The sequence below is a fragment of the Haliotis asinina genome, chromosome 15 (assembly GCF_037392515.1).
Source record: "Haliotis asinina isolate JCU_RB_2024 chromosome 15, JCU_Hal_asi_v2, whole genome shotgun sequence".
In the NCBI taxonomy this organism is placed as follows: Eukaryota; Metazoa; Mollusca; class Gastropoda; order Lepetellida; family Haliotidae; genus Haliotis; species Haliotis asinina.
In genome coordinates, this window is record NC_090294.1 from 13,070,136 (window position 1) to 13,093,629 (window position 23,494).

General features: G+C 39.3%; 1 protein-coding gene across 8 annotated transcripts in view; it reads right to left on the minus strand.

Annotated features, from left to right (window-relative positions):
- Positions 1-967: 967 nt before the first annotated feature.
- LOC137266373 (protein FAM193A-like) overlaps positions 968-23,494 on the minus strand; it is a 40,950-nt gene continuing 18,423 nt past the window's right edge. The window contains exons 3-20 of one of the 8 annotated variants that reach the window (XM_067801871.1): positions 21,219-21,268; positions 20,454-20,534; positions 18,819-18,943; positions 17,545-17,691; positions 16,439-16,649; positions 16,002-16,123; positions 14,118-14,265; positions 13,416-13,534; positions 12,858-12,953; positions 11,326-11,547; positions 10,046-10,370; positions 8,577-9,749; positions 6,998-7,069; positions 6,486-6,695; positions 3,790-4,788; positions 3,342-3,402; positions 2,892-2,976; positions 968-2,245 (exon numbers count right to left, since the gene is read on the minus strand). In XM_067801871.1, coding sequence (XP_067657972.1) covers positions 2,140-2,245; positions 2,892-2,976; positions 3,342-3,402; positions 3,790-4,788; positions 6,486-6,695; positions 6,998-7,069; positions 8,577-9,749; positions 10,046-10,370; positions 11,326-11,547; positions 12,858-12,953; positions 13,416-13,534; positions 14,118-14,265; positions 16,002-16,123; positions 16,439-16,649; positions 17,545-17,691; positions 18,819-18,943; positions 20,454-20,534; positions 21,219-21,268 — 4,352 coding nt within the window. In that variant the 3' untranslated portion in view covers positions 968-2,139. Of the gene's footprint in view, positions 2,246-2,891; positions 2,977-3,341; positions 3,403-3,789; positions 4,789-6,485; positions 6,696-6,990; positions 7,070-8,576; positions 9,753-10,045; positions 10,371-11,325; positions 11,548-12,857; positions 12,954-13,415; positions 13,535-14,117; positions 14,266-16,001; positions 16,124-16,438; positions 16,650-17,544; positions 17,692-18,806; positions 18,944-20,453; positions 20,535-21,218; positions 21,269-23,494 lie in introns of all 8 variants that reach the window. The other 7 variants (XM_067801870.1, XM_067801866.1, XM_067801867.1 and 4 more) reach the window with 7 other exon arrangements.

The window sequence follows — 23,494 nt, forward strand, 5'->3', positions numbered from 1 at the left end:
TGTCTACTAAACAAGTTTAGGAGGAAGCTGGTCGCGCTAGGCAGCTGCAATCAGTAGCTCCTCCTATTTTATTGATATTCTTGTGGATATATACCTGCTACACTGATCAGAATTGTCAGAGATTTCACTAACATCACCAGGATCATTTGTGTGAAATTTCAGTCTGTCAATATGTGGAGTTATTTGATGTTTTTCACATTACTGTGTATGGAAATATTGACAACCTGGCCTTGGCTATCAATCTTTCCCCAAGCCCACAGCACCCAGATCACAATGACTGTTAATCAATCTCAGCCATATGGTGTCTACAGCAGGAAAGATCTTTTGTCTCTCAATCAACCAGCCAGCCCAGGTTGCTCACCCTGTGCCCCTGGTCTGAGTGGAGTCTTACGTCATCATATCCACGCCTCACTCCTGACAATATTACGCAATGCTGGGATCTCAGTCAGCAAGAGAACCAAGAGAGGAAACAGAGCAGGAAGGAAAATTAAAAGCAAAATTGCTGTGTGTCACAAAGTTTTCCCTAACGGACACCGCAGCTTCTCCTACACAGCACCAGTCCTCTGGAATGCTCTTCCATGTGACATCAAAGACTCTGACAGTTTTGATAGTTTTAAAGCAAAACTGAAAACCCACTTTTTTTCAGTATACTTCACATAATTTCACTCATCTTCATCTTTGTACATATTTTTATTCATTTTCTGTAGCGCTTTGAGCATACCTACGGGTGTGGAAAAGGCGCATTATAAATGTGCATTATTATTATTTATTATTATCATAAGTTTTTTGCCCTATATTAACTTTACAAATTGCCACAGCACAAAAAACTAACTACTAAAAAGGAATATTACTTTGATGGTGATTTTCTTTCCTTTCTGTGCAAAGACCACAAGACTACCGTAACACCCCAGTTCTGTTATGAAGCTAATGTCAGCAAAACATATTTAATTGACAACACAAAGTCAGATTCTGTAAAAAGGGTAACTTTAGTTTATAGGATAATATACAGGCTAAAATACAGCAGGGTAAATCAAGCCCAACAAACAGAATTTTGCCTGCGTCATCATGAATGAAAAAAAATGTGATTATTCCATGCATCACTCGATCTTCCGTACAAGCCACACAAAGTCAACTAGGCATACTACAAACAATAGCGCTTGACTGTGTCTCCCAACCCAAAACCATCTCATCCCTGCCCACATATCCCCCCCTAACATCCAGGTAATAAATATGCAATACACAGCCAAGGCCCTGCAAACAAATCTAACCAAAACTCCATCTTGCATCACATATACTGTGGCTAAACCAGCACGGGTTTAACGTCTTGCATAGCAGCATGAGCAATGACAGGACTGAGGGACAGACACACACTCACTGGTGCGGTTCAGTCCCCATGCTTCTTACAGCAGTTGGTAGCTTTGCACAAGTTGGGTACAAAGAGTTGGCTTCCAACCAACCAACAATTTAACAGCAGCTCGAATTACAGGCGAGCCATAACATCATTTGATCATTAAAATCCATTTCTTCCTCTACGAGATAGTTCTCAAGAATAAGAATCAATTCGTAATACCATCCAATCTTCCACAAGCTGTAAAAGTTGTCACCTTTGCCAAAGACAATAACTGTTCATCTCACAAATCCATTCCAATGGACCTTCCAAATATTAGTAGTCTCTTCAACAACTGTAACATGTACTTAAGTATGATAATTGGAGGAAAGGTTCCTCAGTGAAAAATAAGGGAAAAAACACAAACCTCCTTGAACCAAAGATGACCTTAACCAAACCAAATATCTGGTTTTGTCTACAAAAAATGTTGCTGACCTCGAGTGACAAATGAGGGCTGATGGAGGAATGGAATGCCACATTGGGAATAGTAACATTTGTTGAAGTCTAAATTCATCATGGATTATGTCCAAGTGAAATCAACAAAATGAAGATGACAAAGTGTATAATGTCCTTAGTTAATGTCGCCATGGACAAGAGCAGCAGCCATCTTGGATATAGCACTACTACAGCACACATTGTGTGACGTGGCCTGTGAGGTACACAAGTAAAACCATATTTAAAGCAAAGTCCCCACAATACTGACAGTCTGCGCCCATACTGCGAAACAAAGTCCACATAAAAAGCTGAGGCGTTTAGCTACAGCCAAGGCCAGATTTCTTCTTAGAGAAGATGTCCTTGAGGTTGAAATTAACTTGGAGCTTTTCCTTCTTCTGAGGTTGTGGACTATCAAAGCAGAATCTGAAACAAAGTAAGTGTTCTTGAAACGGAGAACATGTCTATTTTGCCTACTAAAAATGTTTATGGCAGTCTCAATCCTCATGAAAATATTACAGGGCTTGATATGAGGAATTTTATGTTACTTGTAACAAGTGCATTTTCAATTAATAATAAAGTCTAAAGCCTAAGTCTGTAAGCCTAAAGTGTTCTTGAATCATCTCTGATTTTAGCGTCATTTCACAGCCATTGCTGACTTCAATAAAATGACAGATATTTTACAAAATTCGGGCTACAGTTTGAACACATTTGTGACTATAGTCACAGACTGATGCATTAGAACCTTAAAGAGAATTATGAAATTTCATGCAACAATCATCATGTTGATCATATGCACTGAAACCAACAGCAATGACCAAGTCAGTAGCCTTACAAGTGGAAATATTCTGCTGGGGAGATAACTGTGAACGTGACCCATGAAATTGTTAAAAAATGAAAAAAGTAGCTATCTGGCAGGCCTGAAACAAGTTTGTAACTTTCTCTGGAAAGTTTGCAATTTATCAAATGAACCTGAACAGGCCACAGTGATTGCCACTGATATGAGGAGCTCAGCTGATATCTATTCTAAGTTGAACACTCAATGACGGCTATTGAACTCCTCAAAGCTCACCTTTTAAACTCTTCTAGCTCCCGTTCCACTTCATCCATTTCTCCATTTTCAAGGTCAGACTCAGATCGTGGCATGAAGATTTCATCTGAAACAAAACAATGACGATGTCATTCCAAGCAGTAACTCTGAGCTGACATCATGAGCTGCACTCAATGAATATTTAAACAATCTACATTTATTTAGATGAGCGGTAGGATTGTAAAACATATAAAATCTTTGGGACGCATTATCTTACAGAATGTTAACAATACAGGAGACATTCTGCAGCAGCTGAATCACTTACATGTGATGTCCATATTGCAAACCATACACAATAAGAGCTCTAACTTCTCTCCCAAACATCATATTTGGGATTATACTTTCTCAGTAAAGAACAGATTCTTGCACATTTTGAGTTTTGTCCCATCCATTGTTCAGCCAGAAGTTTTATAGTTAATAATCTTTGCTTACCAACACAGCCATCACTCCCTTTGTTCTTCTTCCTGCTTTTCTTGACTTTTCCATTTTTGTTCTGAATATAAATATAAATCATATCATTACATTACTCTTAGAGGTAAACAGCATATTGTTGAGATTAGTTATATATGCAAGTCATGTATGCTTGATCTGAAACTCTGTTTCATCAAACCATCAACCACATCTTGGTTTTGTCAAAACGTTTTACATTCCTAATGGACATCTAAGCAGTGTGTGGACCAGGATGCTGTTGTACAAAACAAGCTTAGTGTAACAACAGTCATATGTCTATCTTTAGTTATAGGAATTAGCCCTAAGCCCTAAGATCACTTTGTACAATGACACTTGGACCACTTGGAGCTCTCACAGCAAACAATACTAGAAACATTACTATTGAACCATGATTTTACTAGGCCAGTAAAAGCAAATGATGTATTCATACCTGTTCTGGAACTCCAGTTTCCTGCCTCTTGTCTGCAAGCTTGTGGTTCTTGCCTGGTCTTATGAGCAGCTCACCATTGCCTTTTGATACAACACCATTCCTAGTGACTTTTGCATCCTTTCCAGAGGTCACATCCACTGATTTCCCATTGCTATTGGATGGTGTTTGCACAATTTGCACGCTGTTAAGGATTGAGCCATTCTGCTTGTGGGTGGACTTGGATATAGGTTGGCTGGCTGCTGGTTGTGCTACCGGTGTGACAACTTTCTTCTTGCCCTTCTTTGACAAATCCACTTCTGTGTGAGTGTCCACATGGTTCTGTAAAGGGGAAGGCTGTGGAGGTACTGCTTTACGAGTATTGTTGGTAGTCTTCGGAACATTGTTCTGTATGGGTTTCTGCTGGGCAGTGTGTTTGGCTGGCAGAGCAGGCTGTCTGGACAAGATTGTTGGAGTTGGCTGTGGAGTTGGGTTGGGTTTGGGATGATTTGACACAGCTGTGTCATTGGATGGTGTTGTCCTCTGAGCAGGTTTTGCTCGCCGCTGTCTATCAGGAGTCATCGTGTGGGACTTGTCTGTCATGGCCTGTTGTTTCAAGTCTTTCGTAGGAGTTGTTGGGGCACTGCCTGAACCTGAGTGTTTCAGGATTTGTTTGGGAGATGGTGTGTTATCTCGGCCTTTAATGACTTCTTGCTTCCGTTCGACTATTGTTTCCACCTTCGCTGGCTTGGCACTTTCAATGGGTCTAGGAACACTTCGACAATTTGTTTGAGTTGGAGGTACAGAGGTTGGGAGAGGCGCAGTGAGAACAGTTTCAGATCTTTCCTTGTGCTTCCCCTTTTTCTTCTTTAGTGAGCCTGTACTTGAGTCTATTTCTGAAGATGATGAAAACCTCTCTTCAAAATGTTTTAAAAGTCCTTCCTTCTTCTTTTTATCCTCTTTTGTTTTCTTCTTCTCCTCCTCCATTTGCCGCCGATCTTCTTCTCGTGCTTTCTCTTCAGCCTTAATAAGATAATGATACAAGATGAAATATTTTATCATTTGAATTTCAAAGTCAATTTTCTACTCACTTATGAATTCAATTCTAACCATCTGAATACAACATGCATTTCAAGATTAACCCTGAACACATTTGCTTCTCTGAGGTAGTGTCATAAAGATAACCTAAATCCTCAAAATGTCAGTAAGCGAGTGAGTTCAGTTTTACTCTGCTTTTAGCAATATTCCAGCAATTTCATCATAAAAAAGCTTCACACTTTGTGCCCACATGAGGAATCGAACCCAGGTTTTCAGTGTACCTAGAGAAACAATTTAGCCATTAGGCTACCTCACTGCTCCCAAACTGTCAATGAGCTAAATGAGAAAAATTACAGACATGACAGTCCTGGCATGTTACAGTGACCCTTAAATAACTAATTCCTGAGTTTTTGTTGGTAATTAAATCAAAGACTCATGCCACCAAAGCTAACTGACTTTCATTTTACAATTCTTATAGTTGCATAACTTGTTTGGAACGACTCCTATTTTCGAATGGCCATTTTCTTTGCTGTTTCTTGCAAGTCGTGTTACATCACTAACAGCAGAAAATCCCCTCACATCAGCTCCAACAAAATGCTTCTCGTGAAGCTTCCAAAGGTAAGTTTCACTTTGGAAATATTGTAAACAGTGCAGTTTGTGCTTGCATCCTTTCCCTGAATGCATATCAATTATTAAATGTAAGGATATCTTAAATATACCAAGCAAACCTCAATGTGAAGCTTCATCTGCCATGTTTTCATGTAAAGGGAAAGTCACGTGACTGTCAGCGATGAAGCCCTTTCAAAATGTTATACGTATGGAAGCATTCAAAAACTGGAGTCATCACTACATCGATTGGATGTTGACATCACACGCAGATGGCAGCCTTGCCTTTTAACAAGGATGTTTCTGACACTGAAAATTGTGTTTATTGACTGCTGGAATGTGTCAGCTAAGGTAGGAAACATATTTTATTGTTGTCCACTTGATTACTGATGTTGTAAAAAACACCTCATCTGTTTGAAAAGCAATTATGCAAGGTTACTCAAAGAAATAGTACTAAGTGACAATCCAGAAGTATTCACAACAATACACCCTAACAAAACTCTATACCATATCACTGACTTACAAATGATGTAGTATGTAATGCTCCTGGTCCCTAACTCTGAGCGAAGTCATGAAGTGACCTTCCATACTTTATGAGGGCACTAAGATTGCAAGAAGATAATTTCTCTCAATTCAGGTGCTTTGCGTTTGTTCATTAAGGCTTCACTGCAAATCAGGATAGTAGTGTACATTATAGGGGTTTTACTGCAAATCCCTCTGAGGGGTTTACTGCTGGTTAATTAAGCTCCCTGTCCAGTTAAAAAAATGCCTGTTTTCGTCCATGGAGCATCGTTGTTGAACAGGATTTTTTTTGTATTTTTCACCAGCAGTTGTTGTTAAATTGTTAGTGTTTCTTTTTCTTAATACAACAATGTCCATAAGTATAAGAGGTCACGCAGTCAATGGCAATCCACTGGTCTAACAGAAATAGAGATTTTGCTATGGATGGGGTCTGCAATAAATTAATAGAAGAGATCTGTGGCAGAAGGCGTATTATGTATACTACCAGGGTTTTCAATGAGACCCTTACAGTTGGAAGCAGGATTTGCAGTCAATTCTACAGAATGTGCACTTACTAGTCTCTGTTTCCGCCTAGCCCGTTTCGCCGCCTTGCTACTCTGAGCCTTCTCCTCTTTCTTGCTCTCTTCAGTGCCATTGATGAAGCGCAGAAGCTCCTCCAGCCCTTTCATCTCAAGAGGATCTGCCAGCTTGCTGTGACTACAAGAACTCTCCATGGTCAGCTCAGTCAGGCCACCTCGATCCTCGCCTGTCTTTGCTTCCGTTTGCTGGATAAAGATAAAATACTTCATTGAAAATTTGCTGTTCTGAGCCTCTCTCTTATGAAATGAATAAGCCGTGATTGCTCAAGGCAATCCACCAGAAGAATATTAAGTCTGAACTCAACTAAATTTATCAAAGGAACAAATGTTAGTCATCCCTGTCAATCATAAATAGGGTATTTTTTAAAAATAATTCACACCTTTCTTTCAAGCTAACAGTTTGTTAATTTTTCCATGGCAACAAGAATCCTGTGAAAAACTTGTAAAATGATATTTTAGAAGCAAAGAACAGGATTGACACTACTTACCTTCCGTTTTAAACGCCGCCGTAGTCTCTCTCTCATCTCTGCATAGTTCTTACTGGTCTGGGCTACCGGTGGCTACAATGAGAAAGTAGATTTGGGGATTTGGGGAAATACTAAAAGTAACATAAAATGTGGCATACAAACAATCCTTCAATACATAAAACAGGACAAAGAGCAAATTCATTTCAGATGGAGAAATTAATGACTGACCAGGATAATAAGTGTGTATCAGTAACAAAACCTATTAATTTGTAACTCATGACACGATGATTATTCATTAACAAGGAATGAGTGACTATGGTTTTATACCGCTTTAAGCAATAAATCCAGCAACATCAGAAGGTGGGGGAACTATACATGGGCATTAACAAACATAGCTGTAAGTGAGGACAACCCATTTTGAAGATAAAAAATCTCCCACTTGTTTCCCAGCAGTGATGATAATTGCAAATTGGTTTTTCAAGAAAAACACAGTCTGATAGCAACAAACAACATTGAGTTTTAATCACATGGCAGTTGGTGACAGACTGATTATGCATCAGAAATTTGAGAATAGAACATCAAAAACTACATCAACTCATTTACTTTTCAGCTGATGCTGATAATATTAGCCCAGGAACCTTTATGTTAATTTTCAGTACTGTTAACAAAATCAAATTTCAACCTGAGGCTGGATGTACCAGGCATATACATCCAATGGCCACATGTGAAACATACAGAACAGTGGATACAGCACTCAGCAACATTCCAGCCAAATGGCGCTGGTCTGTAAATAATCTTGTCTGGACCAGACAATCCAGTATCAACAGTATGAGCATCGTTTTACACAAATGGGATATGATGACATGTGGCAAGTAACCATGCCAGACCACTCTATCACTTAAGTCACCTCTTACAAGCATGGATTGCTGAAGACCAATTCTGACCCTGATCTTAACGGGTAGGCATATATTTGAATGTTATTCTTGTTTATGTTGGGTTAAGAATGAATATATTCCACAAATTGGTAAAACAACTGGCTACATGGCTATGACATCTACTGAATGGCAATGGAGGTAGACCTCATTGAAACAAAATTTGTTATTCATGAATCACACTCATGAGACCTGGGTCAAGATTTTCAAAGCTCTCTTAGGGCTAAGACAGTCATAAGTGCCATACATTAAAATTAACATACGACTATCTTAGCTCTAAGAGAGCTTAAAAAATTTAGACTCTGGTGTCCAATCCCTGTCACATCAGTGTTCCACTCAACTGCAAAATTACAAAATTAGCCAACACTCCTGCAAGAGAGCCATTCTCTATTAAGACATTCATGATAAAGGCTTTCATAAGATAAATACTGTACTGACTTGGGGCAAGTATTCTGATAAACAATCTTAAATAATCTTGCATGGTTGTGTCAATTACATTCTTGCATTCCTTTATCGTAATTTGGTCCAAGTACTATCAACATGTTTTCAATCCTGTTTTCAACATCATGCTGTTACAAACGTGTTGCTGAAGACCAATTCTAACCCCAATCTTTGCAATTTAACGTAAATAATTTAGAGTGAACAGATAGACCTTGATCGATACTTACATTCCCATGCCCAAAGAATTCACAGTAGCAGCAATCACAGTATTTACTGCCCTCCTTCTGGTTGTTGGAAGTGGAGGTGGAAGAACTCTGTTCGGAGCAGCTGTCGTCAATGCTGTCACAGTTGTCGTCATGATGAGCATCACAGTCTGGGTCTGTGCACACAGTGGACGTTCCCACACTCACATTGTTGACCGTTGTTGCCAAAGGGACAGAGCTGGGGCAACATCCTGCATGAGAGTCTCCTTGTGTCTGATGCACAGTGGAGGCATTCCGAGTATTGGCGTGCGAGCATGGATGTGGATTCAGACTGGAGTTGCGGAGAGGTCGCGGGAGTTCATCTTTATTCCTTGCAGAGTTCTTCAACAGATCAGACTGCACACCCTGTAGGCCTCCATGTGCTTGTAAACTATGATTATGGCTGGGCTGGGGGACCGTCTTTCCGTTCACATGCTTCTTACAATGAGTGTGGGGCTGTTTAACTGTCTGCTGGACTTGGGTGTTGCCACCTAAAGTAGCTGGCCTCGTACATGGTGGTCCATGAGGCTGAGACACTGACGTTGACACCGATGACGATGACGACAGCGACGACACTGGTTCAGAGCACTTGGCACAACTGTCTGAGAGGACTGGCTTCACTTGATGATCACTGGACCTGTCCATCGACTTGGTAGTTGCATTTGCAAGATGGTTATTTAAAGCACTAGTGGTTGTACAGGTTGTGGTAGTTGTGGCCGTCTGTGACACACTTGAAAGGGGCTCCGGAGGGTAGGGAGAATTGGTTGTGATAGGTGGAGGAGGAAGAAGATCAGAGCCAAGCCCTCCTCCATACCTATAACCACCTATCACGACTCGTGGGTCGTACGGAGTATTATCCCAGTCACCGTACGCATGGTATAAGTGATCCTGAATGTTCTCAGGGTTGTCAAAGTCTAGTTTGACAGGGAGTTTGGACTGCCGAAGAGGCCCATGGAGGTCGTAGAGCTGAGGTTGTAAGATGGACCGCATGTTTCGAGCCTGCAAGCTGTGTAGGCCCGGCGAGCCGTGGATGTGAGGGTAGATGTGAAGGTCAGCTGGGCGGGGTGTGATGGGCACATGCTGGGGTAGGGAGGTGGACACAGTCTGGCCTTGTTGTTGGAGACACACATGGCACTGACACTGGTTGTCCTCCACCTTCTGCTGAAAATATATCACACCATTATCAACATGTAAGACTATAGGAATATATGTGTTGCTGCTTGAATTGGTGTGCTATTGCAGCAACTATTCACATAAAATTTTAAAAGTTCGGAAGTACAATATTGAACAAACTTTATGGAAAACGTTGCTGCTTGACAATGGTATAAAAATCTGTACTGAAACATAGCATGTAGGACACAAAAGGTGCCATCCATAAAGCTTGTTCTATAATGTTCAACTTTCTTGGTAATGTTCAACGGTTTCATTACGCCTGGGAAGATTAGGAAACGTACCAACTGTTCCGCCTGTGTCTGTGTAACACAGTGGTGACAGTCACATGTATCTGTCTTCTCCATGAGCTTCAGTGCCTCCGTCTCCACCCAGGCCTGCATGCGCTTGTCCCCCAGGTCGATGTTTGTGGGACTGCCACCACTGCCGCCATCGCCTGCACTGCTGCTTTCCTGACTTCCTTCAGCTCCTTCTACTTCATCATCCTCAACGTCATCTTCATCGTCTTCATCCTCATCATCTTCATCATCTTCATCTTCATCCCCATCATCTTCCTCATCATCAGACTGGCTATCTATCTCTTCAGGTATGTCTTCATTTTCTTCATTTCTTAAACAAAAGAAAATTCATTACAGCAATAGAAAACACATGAAATAATGACAATGGAAACTTTGACCACAATGCTGGCACACCAGAACAAACTGTAACTTAGTGTAAGATACATGACAGATGTTTCTAAATAATTGAGGCAGGAGTGACTTCAGTTTTACATCGCACTCAGCATATATATACAGCCAGCGGACATAAGTAATCCATTAAGGCCAGACAACCCAGTGATCAACAGCATGAGCATCAATCTACGCAACTGGGATACGATGACATGCGTCAACCATGTCAGCAAGTCCAGACCACCTGATCCCATTAGTCATCTCTTGTGACAAGCATGGGTTACTGAAGATCAATTCTAACCCTGATCTTCAAAAGTAATCCAGTATGGACCAGACATGTCATGACTGACATTTCCAGTCACAATCGATATAATGAACTAAGTTGGTTTCCTAAACCATCCATTTATCTGATCAAATCATGTGAATTGTAAAAGGCTGTTGAGAACCCATTCCAAACTGTAATCACCTCAAAGGAGACCATCAGGAGATTACTCCAATACAAAAATTTCACTTAGAGCCTTTGACACAAATCATCGATCATGCTTCAGTTTGACAGGCTTACATAATTTTAAGAACACTATCATGAAGCTGGAATACATGCATTCGCCAGCTCCTTCAAGGACAAACCTGAGCCAAGATTTTTTAAGCTCTCCTAGGACATTTGCTAACATTAACTTACGACTTTCTTAGCTCCAAGAGAGCTTTGAAAATTTAGGTCCAGGCCATTAACTACTTAGTCAAACTAGTTTGGACCAGACAATCCAGAGATTAATGCTCATGCAATTAATATCATGAATGTCTGGTGCAGACTTGAATATATACATCCATTGGCAATATAGCTAGAACGCTGCTGAGTGCAGCCTCAAACAAGTAAGAAAAAATGCAAACAAACATACTCAAACGGAAGTGTGAGTCTGTTCCTTTCCACCATGATGGGACTGGATGAGCCACTACTGGAAGAGGTGCTGGACATGGATGGTGGGTCCACGTCGATGACGTAGCGACTCGGGTCGTGTGGGAAGTTGAAGGTGTGGGTATGGTTGTTGTTCTCCAAGGCATCGGGATTGATTATACCACATGTTATCATGTGGGTAATTGTACATTCATCACAAGTACATCTGGAAGTAAACACATCTACTTAGTATGTCAGTCATCACACTGTGAAACACAAAACACCGATGGGGTAGTTTAGAATATCTCTATGTTAATGAATGAGTTTAGTTCTATGTCTCTTAGTTATACTTCTACTCTCTAGCTATCTATCTATAAGCAACTTCTATTGTACCCATGTGGGAATTCGAACCCAGGTCTTCGGCAGCATTAGCGAAATTAGCTAATCTATAACACTCTCCATTGTTAATGAGTCAGTGAGTTTTAAGACTTTTATGCTGCTTTTAGCAATATTCCAGCAATATCACTGCAGGGGACAACAGACATGGGTTTCATACATTATGCCCATGTGGCTAATCGAAACAGGGTCTCTGGCATGACAAGGGAACAGATTCACAAGGCTACCCTACCGCCCTTCTTTGTTAATGAGTGAGTTGAGCATCACACAGTTTAAATAACGGTGTCCCTTAATTATGGAAGTGAGTGTTCCAGCTTCACCATGGTGGTTTAGCATGATGACATAGGACAATCCTATATGATGCAGGTCTCAAGTAGTGAATTTCCGATGATCCAAAACAACCGAAAAACAGAAGGATTAAAAATAATTATCAATTATAAAAAAACATTTTCAATCAATCGGAATTGTGTTGTTTTAGAATTACACACTTGAATGAAGTAAACTAACCATTAAATTTGATGAATATTCACGAAGAAACATGCTATAACAACACATAAAGGCATGAGCATTGTAAAATTATTGCCACTTTCATTATTTAATTACAATTCCAGTATCTTTTTTTCATGCATGTATTTCATACATAACAGTATCTGTCATAAAAAACACTGATTAGGAAAAAACTTGGGGAAAACCTTTAACCTGGTGCTTACATTAAGATGCATATAACTGGATGATAATTGACAACCGTTCACCAGAAGTCCTCTGATAACTGATAGTGGATTTCAACACTAGTCTTAGGCATACTGCTTGCAAACCCAGAAACACATATACAGTGAACAGGCATTCAAGTCAATGATCAAGTGTTTCCGTCACACAAAGGGAGACAACTTGGCTCATAGAAGGGGGAGAATTAGGCCACTGGGACACTTTGTTGTTTAGACAAGTCTTAATAGTGTACAGATTACTCAAGGATTTACAAAATTCACATTTTAACAGTCACTGGTAACTGTTCAACACAGGTTACAAAACACATCTTTCCACCTTACTTTATTTACAAATTAAAGATGTTTCACCCAGATCTTCACATGTAAGTGTACACCAATTATCAGTAAGGGTCATTTCAAGAAAATTACTAATTACCTTTTTCTGTTACATCGCGGACAAAAACATTCTTCGTGTGCTGGTTTGGTGCCAGTCAACATATTTCTCATTGTTTCTGTAAACTGCACCTCCATGCTGCAAAATAATTACAAATAATCACGGTCAAAGTAGAACATGGCAGGATATTACATATAACATAGATCATCTGACATAAATACAATTCGAAACTTCCATGACAAATGATGAGGACTGGGGGTGAAATGGCATACCACAGTATTTTGTCCTCGGTTCAGTACACTGTAGTCCAATCCAAAAATTTGGCATTTTTGGTTTTCGTACCCTTATTTATTAACCTTTTCTAAAATGTCTAGAAATTGAATAATTTTGTCAAGATCTAAGTTTGGTTCTTGCTGTCAATTTTCTGCACTATGATTATATTTCATATAATCATCTGCGCTATGACTATATTTCATCAAAATGTATCACACCATGATAAGAGCATACCATTTCACTCACAATTTGTCACATGTTACACTGCAATTGAATAAAGTCTATTTGATCCATCAAGTGCACAGTGTATGTATCTTTGCCACTGACCTATGTGAGAGTCTGTCTTTGGGTTGTTTCTTGAGCACCTGTTGTTCCAGGAGCTTCCTCTGGGCCTTGAAGAACTCCCAGTCTTCCTTCAACCACTTCTGTTTCACCTTCAGTGCGGTCTGCAACACAGTAACATCACATGCTGCTTCATGCTGACGTAAACACTTACCAAGGAGACATCAAAATGCTAATTCTGTTTGCCGAATACGAGTATCACAAAACATTCTATGATATACCCAGAGAACACGATGGTATGGTATACAGTGATGGTAATTGGTATACAGCTGAGTAATGCAGTGAGTTTAGTTTTATGCCGCACTCAGCAATATTACAGCTATATGGCGGCGGTCTGTAAATAATCGAGTCTGGACCAGGCAATCCAGTGATCAACAACATGACCATTGATCTGCGCAATTGGGAACCGATGACATGTGTCAACCAAGTCAGTGAGTCTGACCACCCAATCCTGTTAGTCGCCTCTTACGACAAGCACAGTCACCCCTAATGGCAAGCATGGGTTGCTGAAGGCCTATTCTACCCCGGGACCTTCACGGGTCCTGAGTAATGCAAATTTCATCAGATCAACAGCATTGTCTGTATGACATAAGCTTATCGTGACATGCATAATAAGCACTCCCTCTGTCATACCAAGGTGGTAAATGATCGAGATTCACTGATAGTTGAAGTAGAAACAACACTGACCTGCTCCTCATTGTACGCTTCTATGAGCTGCTGGCAGTCCCGCCACACCACCAATATCACAGACATTTCATCTTGGAATTTCAGGAACCGATGTAACAAGTTGGGGTATGTGTCCTCGTTGTACGACTCCTTGGATGCAGCACCTCTTCTGTGGATAAACACAATTACAGTAAATAATGGTTGTAGCAAAAAAAATAAAAAATAAAAAAAAAACACACTAAAAAGCAAAAGAAACACAACTTAATAAAAAAAAATGACATCTCATAAAAGTAAGCATTCATGTTTATGGTTTTTGTTAAAGAACATGACAAAAAGCCAGTTGCATTTCTTTTGCTGATCAGCATACTACATCTTTAATATTTTAAAGAACTGCACCATCCAATGTGTGAAAGTTAGTGTAATGCAAGTTTTTCATTATCCACACACACTGTCTATGACTTTAAAAGAGGTTATATTAAATGGAATGAGCTAAGCGTATTAGACCTTCTGTGGTCATAAGCCCTGTGAACAATGCACAAAGTTTTTTCTATACATGTATGAGACATGTTTTCAAATATATTCAGTTTTGCTGGCAAAATGTCAACATTGTCTCAGTACAGGGACTGGTTAAGCAGTTGTAAATGTTACGTGTACACCATCTCACCATAAGTTTTCTACATGAAATCTGCATTATCTGTTATTGTGTCAAAAAGATAATACTGATAAGGAGACGAGATATTGTGTATGTTTATCAAAGAGGGATTAATAGATTCATTTGGTAAGCCGGGACTGATTAGCTATTACTAATATGTTCTTGTTTGTCCCAATTATGTACATAAAAAGTATATGCTTCCTTGACAAATTTTACACTTAAAAATTATTTTTAAAAAAGCTCAAGGCGCTGTGTTTCAATAGTAATGATTTTATGCACATTCAAGTATTTATCCTGTTTAATAAAAGTAAATTCATAAACCATCAACATACAAACAACCATTTGTAACATCAATGTGTTATTTCAACACCTTGTGGATAGGAATACAAAACAGAATGGTAGGTACCCAGCAATCTGTTAAGTGACATATTACTGCATTTCAAAATGAATACAAAGGGAGGTAACAAAGCACATGGCACAACTCAGATCAGGTGTCACTAGAGCAGATTATGATTAGCTTAATCTGTCCTTTCAAACAGAATTCATAATACTGAAAGACACAATTATAAAATCACAAAATCAATCAAATGATGAGACATTTTACCCATATGACAAAACTTCAATTGTTTCAGTTCTTCAAAAAAGTACAAATGCATAACTGGGTATAAACTAGAGTCATCAAAAGATGACAAATTCCACCAGCCCCGACATATTTGAAGAACATACCATCTGACAATTACTTAAAGTCCAACTTCATTCTTATTAGACAAAGTCCATAATGTTTCCATGGAAATCATGAAAAAAATAAATGCCAAAAATCTGACACCACTTCAAGATCTGTTTGACATATCTGCAAAATCTTGTTTAAAGATATTGAGAGGTTTTCGAGTTGCATCCAAAACATTTCCATGGTAACCAAGCAAAAAAAATGACAAAAATCTGTAAATACCAAAAGGAACTTCATTGGGTTCTGTTTGACATTTCTACAAATATTGTTGAAAAATAAGGAATATTTTCTTGATTATGCTCTGGAAACAAAATTATTACTAACGTAGCGACAGATGAGGCATCAAAATCAATAACAGATATCATGTGTAGGAACATCAAAGAGAAAAATATATACCAAAAATCTTCTGGACAGGACTCTGCTCTGATCATCAGGTTCAATTCCTCCCTGTGTTACATCAAAATTGCTTGCTCAGATTACTAGACAAAATCGAATTTTAGTAGACTTCAAAAAGCTTAAGACGTACCTTAGCTGATCAATGACAAGATGTAGACTGTTATGTATGGCCGGATCAGTATAGACAATTGACTGGAACAGGTGCTTGTTGTGGAGTTCCCACGTCACATTGAACTTCTTAATGTGTTCCTTCTGTAAACAAAGAGCAAGCCAGTCACTACTGTCCTCCATATGGTTCATTATGTGACTTCATTATATCCAAAGAGCTTTAAAAGTCACTAATAATATCGAACACTGGGTCATCTACTCCAAGCTTTTATTTGCAGTGCACAGTCACAAAGCAGGAATATTTCCCAAAGTGGCATTAAGTAAACACAGAGGCATAAACAGATGAACTAACAACATGGAGAGAGAAACTGTGTTTTGCTTTACATGAGATGGAACCTGAGACGAAACAACCTACTTGGCCTTTATTTCCAGGAAAACAAAATATGTCAAGATACTCACAAGATCAGTGAGGTATTCAGCTGTAAGCCTGGATGCCAGACACAGCTGGTTGTATTCATCAAGAAGCAGTGAGATGAACTCCTTTGCTTGTGGAGGAGACTTGTAGCCGCAGTTTAGCTGCTTGAGGAGACGTACTTTCTTTTCTATGACAAATTCCCGTACTTGAGATTCCAGCCGAAGAAACAATTGATGGGGATCTCGACTGCATAGTCTGAGGAAAGGTTGGACACTACAGGTTTGTTCAAGGCGTATCAACAGACAGATCTCAAATGAATAAACATATACAGGTGCTACACAAAGACATGAAAACCTGAAACGAAATTAGTCGTGACTAATTGCAGTCTAAGTAAACTTTGCCTCAGTGTTATTCGTTACACTCCACCACTGAGTCTAACAAACTCTAGTAGGAGGTCGCATCAGGTAACCTTAAACCGACCTATGACTGTCCAATCAATAGTGAGACGTTTAAATAGATTTAACCAATCAGACAACCGCTACTACTTAGGGATCAGAGGGACTTAACAAAATATTTAGGTCACTGACACAGATCTCTCCACAAACAAAACTGCATATAACACAGTTATTTGCTGCAGTATGTACACTTTGGGGTTTCTGTTGACATTGCCAAAACACCATTTTCAACGACTGTTTACCCACCGTTGTCATGGTTGTAACGTGCACCGTGTGCACCACCCAGAAGCGATCGTACGCTAAATAGCATTCGGAATCGTTCGGGTATGAACTTTTTCGAGATAAAAAGTTCCAAAACTATATGAGAATGACCACTTTCATTCAGATTTGGTAAGCTGTGTTCTGATTGGTCAATCTCAAAGGTTACCTGACGCGAATTCCCATAAGGTTTTGTTAAACTCAGTAGTGGAGTGCAACGAAAAGCACTGAGGCTAAGGATTACTTAGACTGTATATATGCCCTGTACTGGGTCAAGTGGGTTTTGGACATACATAGTTTTGTATGAAGGCAGGATGAATAAGACTATTTTACAAATAAAAGTCAACTGAAGAATTCTTTTGTCTTATACAATATATCTGAGAGCTAAAAGCTTTGACCCAATCCACAACAATACACAGATAACTGATGCTCCATACCTGCAGACAAGATCCTTTATCTTAACCCCTTCCTCTTCTGACAATGCTGGGTCATCAGCACCATATAGTGTTCGGACAATAGTCCGGAGGTCAGTCCAACACTTCTGAAGCTCCTGTGTCTCCCGTTCGTGCTCAGCCTCAATTTGCCTACAAAACAAAGTTTACTTGATGTAGAAATGCAAAAAAGTAATGCACACAGCTAATTCTTAATTTCCCACAACAGTTATGGAATTTTTTCACTGCAATCCAACAGCAACACAGCAATTAAGTACTTGAAAAATGCCAACACCATACGGGGGAAATATACTCACTTAACTAGTTTCAATTATAGAAATACACTACTAAAATATCAAATGTTTAAAAGCATGATGGTAATGTAAAAGACAATGTACTGTAAAACATTAATAAATGGGACTTATCTTTATTAGCTTTAAATTCAGTTATGGACAAAGGCATTCTTTAGTGTCACATTACACTGAGTCACCACTGAGATAGTATACTTGTAAGAGTTCTCCAACCAATCTGCAGTGGCCATTGCCAGTTAGTTCTCAAACACAATATGTCAACATGGATTTTATTCCATGAATGAATCATATGGAAAAAAGAATGTTTAAGACCATGATAGCATATGGGGGAAGAATGACTTTCAGACAAATCCACAGGTATTAGTTTACAAAATATGTTTTCCTGATATTACAGTAAACAGCTTTTTCGAGACTTACTTTTTTCAACAACATGGTTATTTCACCATCTACAGCAATGCTCTATCATTAAGTTAGTGTTCAACATGCAGAATCAACATTCATACACTGCTAGAATAGAATATGCTCACGTATAGAGCATTCATGTCAAAATCAAGGGATGTTTTCCAGTGTCGTGGACAGACGAAGTATCGGTGACTGCACATGGCAGCCTGTCACCTGACTGTTTCTTGGGTAAATGTAGCATGTGTGGCGTCTCTTTGAACAAGTGACACTATTTACAATGTGCCCTTTTTCACAAACAAGTGGGTACCTGGTAGGATGTAATGTGAGTGCTACCCAAGGAGTCGAGAGTTGTTGGATGTTAGCACTTTGAACAGGATGTGGACATGACACATAAAAATATGCACATTATTACTATGATGCTCGCTGCATATGACTATAGAGATGTACACATACCTACATAAAACTATTTCCTCAAAGCTACAGCCCCCCAAGCATGCTGATGTACAATGCCAGCAAACCATGCAAGCTTGAGAGGAGAAAAAGAATGAACTTAACCAGTCATGATACCTCCTTTCTGTGCAGGCCTCACACGTGCAGAGTGTGCCATTAGGCGTGGTCGGTTCAGAGGCACCCCCGAGGCTGACCTCTGGGAGGAAGGGGAGACTGGATGTGTCGAGGTGTAGCTCCTGTTCCTGTAGTAACAAAGCTTCCATGAGTACCAGAGTTTGCAGTAGGTTTTGTACGAATGCGTGCAGAAATAAAATAATAAATATGTAGTCCAAATCTTTTGCATGCAAAATATATATCACAGTCCTGAATTTAGAAAAAAAATTTTTTAAACATGTTGCTGTTTTAAGGTACTTTTTAGAATTAAGTAGATCAGAATCTGTGTGTCTAAAACATGCACGCAAAATATTGTTTGCTTGGTTTTGCACCTAGACCATGTACTAGGGCGCGGATATGTGCACTATATAAATATCCAGTATCCGTTGTGTGTGAAAAACACAGGTCTCTGAATTAACGCGAATTGAGTACTGTATCTTCATTTTCACAGTTGCATATTACAATTTACCCAGCTATATATCTCTCTAAAAAGTCTTTTATGAAACAGTGAGTGAGTTTTATTTCAGATAAGGACAAAACCTTATGGATGAGCAACTTCTTTAATCAGGTGGAGCAATGTTTTGATACAGCTCCACCTGATTAAAGAAGTTGCTCATCCATAAGGTTTTGTCCTTATCCGATTCACCAACTTCTAAACATGCCTCTCAAAGAGTGAGTGAGTGAATTTAGGTTTACGCCGCACTCAGCAATATTCCAGCTATAAGGCGGCGGTCTGTAAATAATCGAGTCTGGACCAGGCAATCCAGTGATCAACAACATGAGCATCGATCTGCACAATCGGGAACCGATGACATGTGCCAACCAAGTCAGCGAGCCTGACCACCCGATCCCGTTAATCGCCTCTTACGACAAGTTGAGTCGCCTTTTATGGCAAGCATGGGTTGCTGAAGGCCTATTCTACCCCGGAACTTTCATGGTTTGCCTCTCAAAGAAGTCAGTTTTATTTTACTCAGCTTTAAGCAAGATATTGAACCCGGTTCTTTGACGTGTTGAAGGTAACACTTTAGCCATTAGGCACCACCCCCTTTCATCAAACAGCATGTAAAAGTCTACTTTATAGCACCATTCACAAGTTAGGTTGGTCTTGTGCCTGCTACAGGACTTTCAGGATGGGAACCGAAAGTAAGAGGTGGTGTAAAGGGGTTTCATAAAGTCATGATCAGTTTACCTGAATAACAATGAACATGAACATGTTTGAGCGTCCTAGTACATCCCTCAAGATGTAAATCAGCTACATAGTCATAGTTCATAGATACGCCGCAGCTGAACGCCACAGCTGAACGTCGTATGAAACTTAGAAACAGTCGAACAGTCAACAAGTTCCACTTTCTGTATCTTTTGACAAGACACAGCAAGGGGAATGAAACAAAAAGAGTGAACCAAATCACTGAGTCACAATGTGTCTGTTGTTAAACACAAACACTTGGCAATATACCAGTGCATCTCACTACATCTGTTGTGACAGACTCACAGCTTAAGACTAGAGGTCAAATATCTCAAATGTAACTAATCTGTGTTGCACAAGATGTTATTTAATCTGTGCCTGGAGTTGTTTGGATTCCTGTTAGTAAATCCTACCAGATTGATGTCAACTCCTGATTTCTTCTCCAGCTCACTGTCTGCCGCTCGCCGACATGATGGACACACCCACAAGGGAAGCTGTAAAAAGTAGATCAAACTATTGTTTCATTGTTTTTTAACACTACACTCCGCAATATATTAGCTTATTATAGTGGAATGTAAATACCTGAATCAGGACCAGACAATCAAATGATTGACATCATGAGTGATTTACTTCACATACTCTATTGTACCAAAAACAAGAAAATAGTATCAGCAGCTATCCAACCAAATTTTCAACAAAGCTGTTATCTGTACCATAGCATTTACACTTAGGGCTTTAGAACATAGGAAATATTATCTGCATGTAAAAGTGTCATTGTTATTATGCATCAAAATAGAGCTACCTGGATCCTAATATAATGCAATACAATTTAACAGCCCTAGTCCTGTAATCATTCAAACATTAAAGGGGCCCTGGAATCAAATGCTACAGTACAAACCCCTGGACGGTCGATGTTGTCTCCCCAAATTCATGTTGCAAGGGCATACAATAATTGATTTGTAAGACGGTAAAAACTGTGAACGGGTTACCAGCATAAAAACTGTTAAAACTGCTTCAAGTCATGTGTTACTGAGTGAAAATTCAAAGTCACAGCGGCAGTACCTCAGACATATCATTGCTATCTAAATCATGTGAATTGTCAATCATTAAAATCTAATACTACATATGATAGAAAGATATGCTGATGACACATTTTCAACAGATGAATGACATCTTACTTGTGTGAGCTCGTGAACATCTGTGTTTTTGTCAGCATCACCATCCATCTCTGTAACAAAAGCAATTTCAAGTCAATACATTCACAATATAACATTCACACGTCCACAAGGGAGATAACTCTACATTGAATATGACCCAATTGGATGATATTTCCTTCTTAAAGTTAAACACAAATATTAAGATACAGATGCATAATACAAAATCTAATTTCTCCACTGAATTCATAACAACAGACACATCTGCAAGGGAGATAACTGAACACTGAAGTTGACACTGGTAGCTGATATTTTATTACTGTCAAAGACAAATATGATAAAGATACAAATACATAATATAAAATCTTATTTCACCACTGAACCTAATCAGCTTTCAGATCACATAAACAATGCTCAAACTGCAGTTTACTTCCTTGAGTTGAGTCACAGAAACAAGTGAAAAAGTTATATAAGAGCATGGGAATTCCTATTTACCAAATTCAATCCTGTCATACTTCTACCAAGCTAATATTACAATGTGTTTTTACTATATTCTGTCTCATCCAAAAAAGTTACACAGATAGACAAATCCGACTATTGCATTCTATTGTCCATCCAGTAAACACAAATTCTGCGGATTCAAGCAATATCACAACATGAAACACTAGCAATGGGCTTCAGAAATGGTGCATGCAGTAACTATGCAGAATATCAATCACTTGGACAGTAGAGGACGTAACGTGTACGCGAGACGGTCTCCCGTTACGCGTACAAGTGACTACCTGAGAGGGGGTCACTCATACGCGTGACTCCCTGATCACAGAGAGAGAAATTCTGCATGTCACACAAAAACATGTCTAACATTGTTATTTGTGAAAATAATTAAACAAAATTTGCTACAGTCATTGACAGATGGTCAAGTTATTGGATGACGTGAATGAAAACATAAAAAGAGGAAATTAAATTGTCAAAAAATGACAAAAATGTGCAAAATTTGAGCAAAAATTGGCGATATTCAACTGCGAATTTCACCTATGTGCATAATTTTCAGAAACTTACATTTAGTATTTTCTGAAAGCTCATTTATCGTAGATTCATAATATATATGCAGTTTTCGATGCACACCAACGCACACCTGTTTGTTATTGTGTTGAAACATGTTTACTTTCTTCGAAACCGCGCGAATCGTCTCGCGTGGAAGTGACCGGGTTAGCGTGTCATTAATGGGAGGTAACTGATGCCTGACTAAATTGCCCAGTCAAAACATCCGTCTTGAGTCTGAGACTGTGTGAAGCGTGCGTAATGTACATGGCGATATTTCTTGCGTTACATCAAAGGGGTATAATAAATTTAAACAAAATCACGAATAACATTTTTTCATACGGACTACTCTTTTGCTGGAAGTATAATCGTTGGAAAACACGATTAAGAGTGGGGGTCACTTCTACCGATGTAAAAACAGTTTTACGTTTTATGTTAGCTGCCATACCAGTAGATATTAGACTTCAGACGACAATTTTCACCTATGTGTACACTTCACATAAACATGATTTTCATATTTTCTGAAAGCTTATTCAACGCAGATTTACCTCGTACATGTACTTGTTCGTGTACATTAACGCACATAGGTGTATCATCGTGTTGAAACAAACCTACCTTCCTCCCACCGCTCGTCACAGACACACACAGCGTCCTCACAATATAGTTACGCGTACGAGAGACGCTTCCCAGAAGCACGAACAAAAGTAGTCAGTTTTTGACGCCAATTTTCACCTATGTGCACATTTCACACAAACATGATGTTTATATTTTCTGAAAGCTTATTCCATGCAGATTTACCTCGTATAAGTACTTGTTCGTGTACAGGAATGCACATAGGTGTACACTCGCGATGAAACACATCTACTTTCCACCCACCGCTCGTCACAGACACACAAACGGCCTCACAATTTCGTTACGCGTACGAGAGACGCTTCCCAGAAGCACGAACAAAAGTAGTCAGTTTTTGACGCCAATTTTCACCTATGTGCACATTTCACACAAACATGATGTTTATATTTTCTGAAAGCTTATTCCATGCAGATTTACCTCGTATAAGTACTTGTTCGTGTACACGAATGCACATAGGTGTACACTCGCGATGAAACACATCTACTTTCCACCCACCGCTCGTCACAGACACACAAACGGCCTCACAATTTCGTTACGCGTACGAGAGACGCTACCCAGAAGCACGAACAAAAGTAGTCAGTTTTTGACGCCAATTTTCACCTATGTGCACATTTCACACAAACATGATG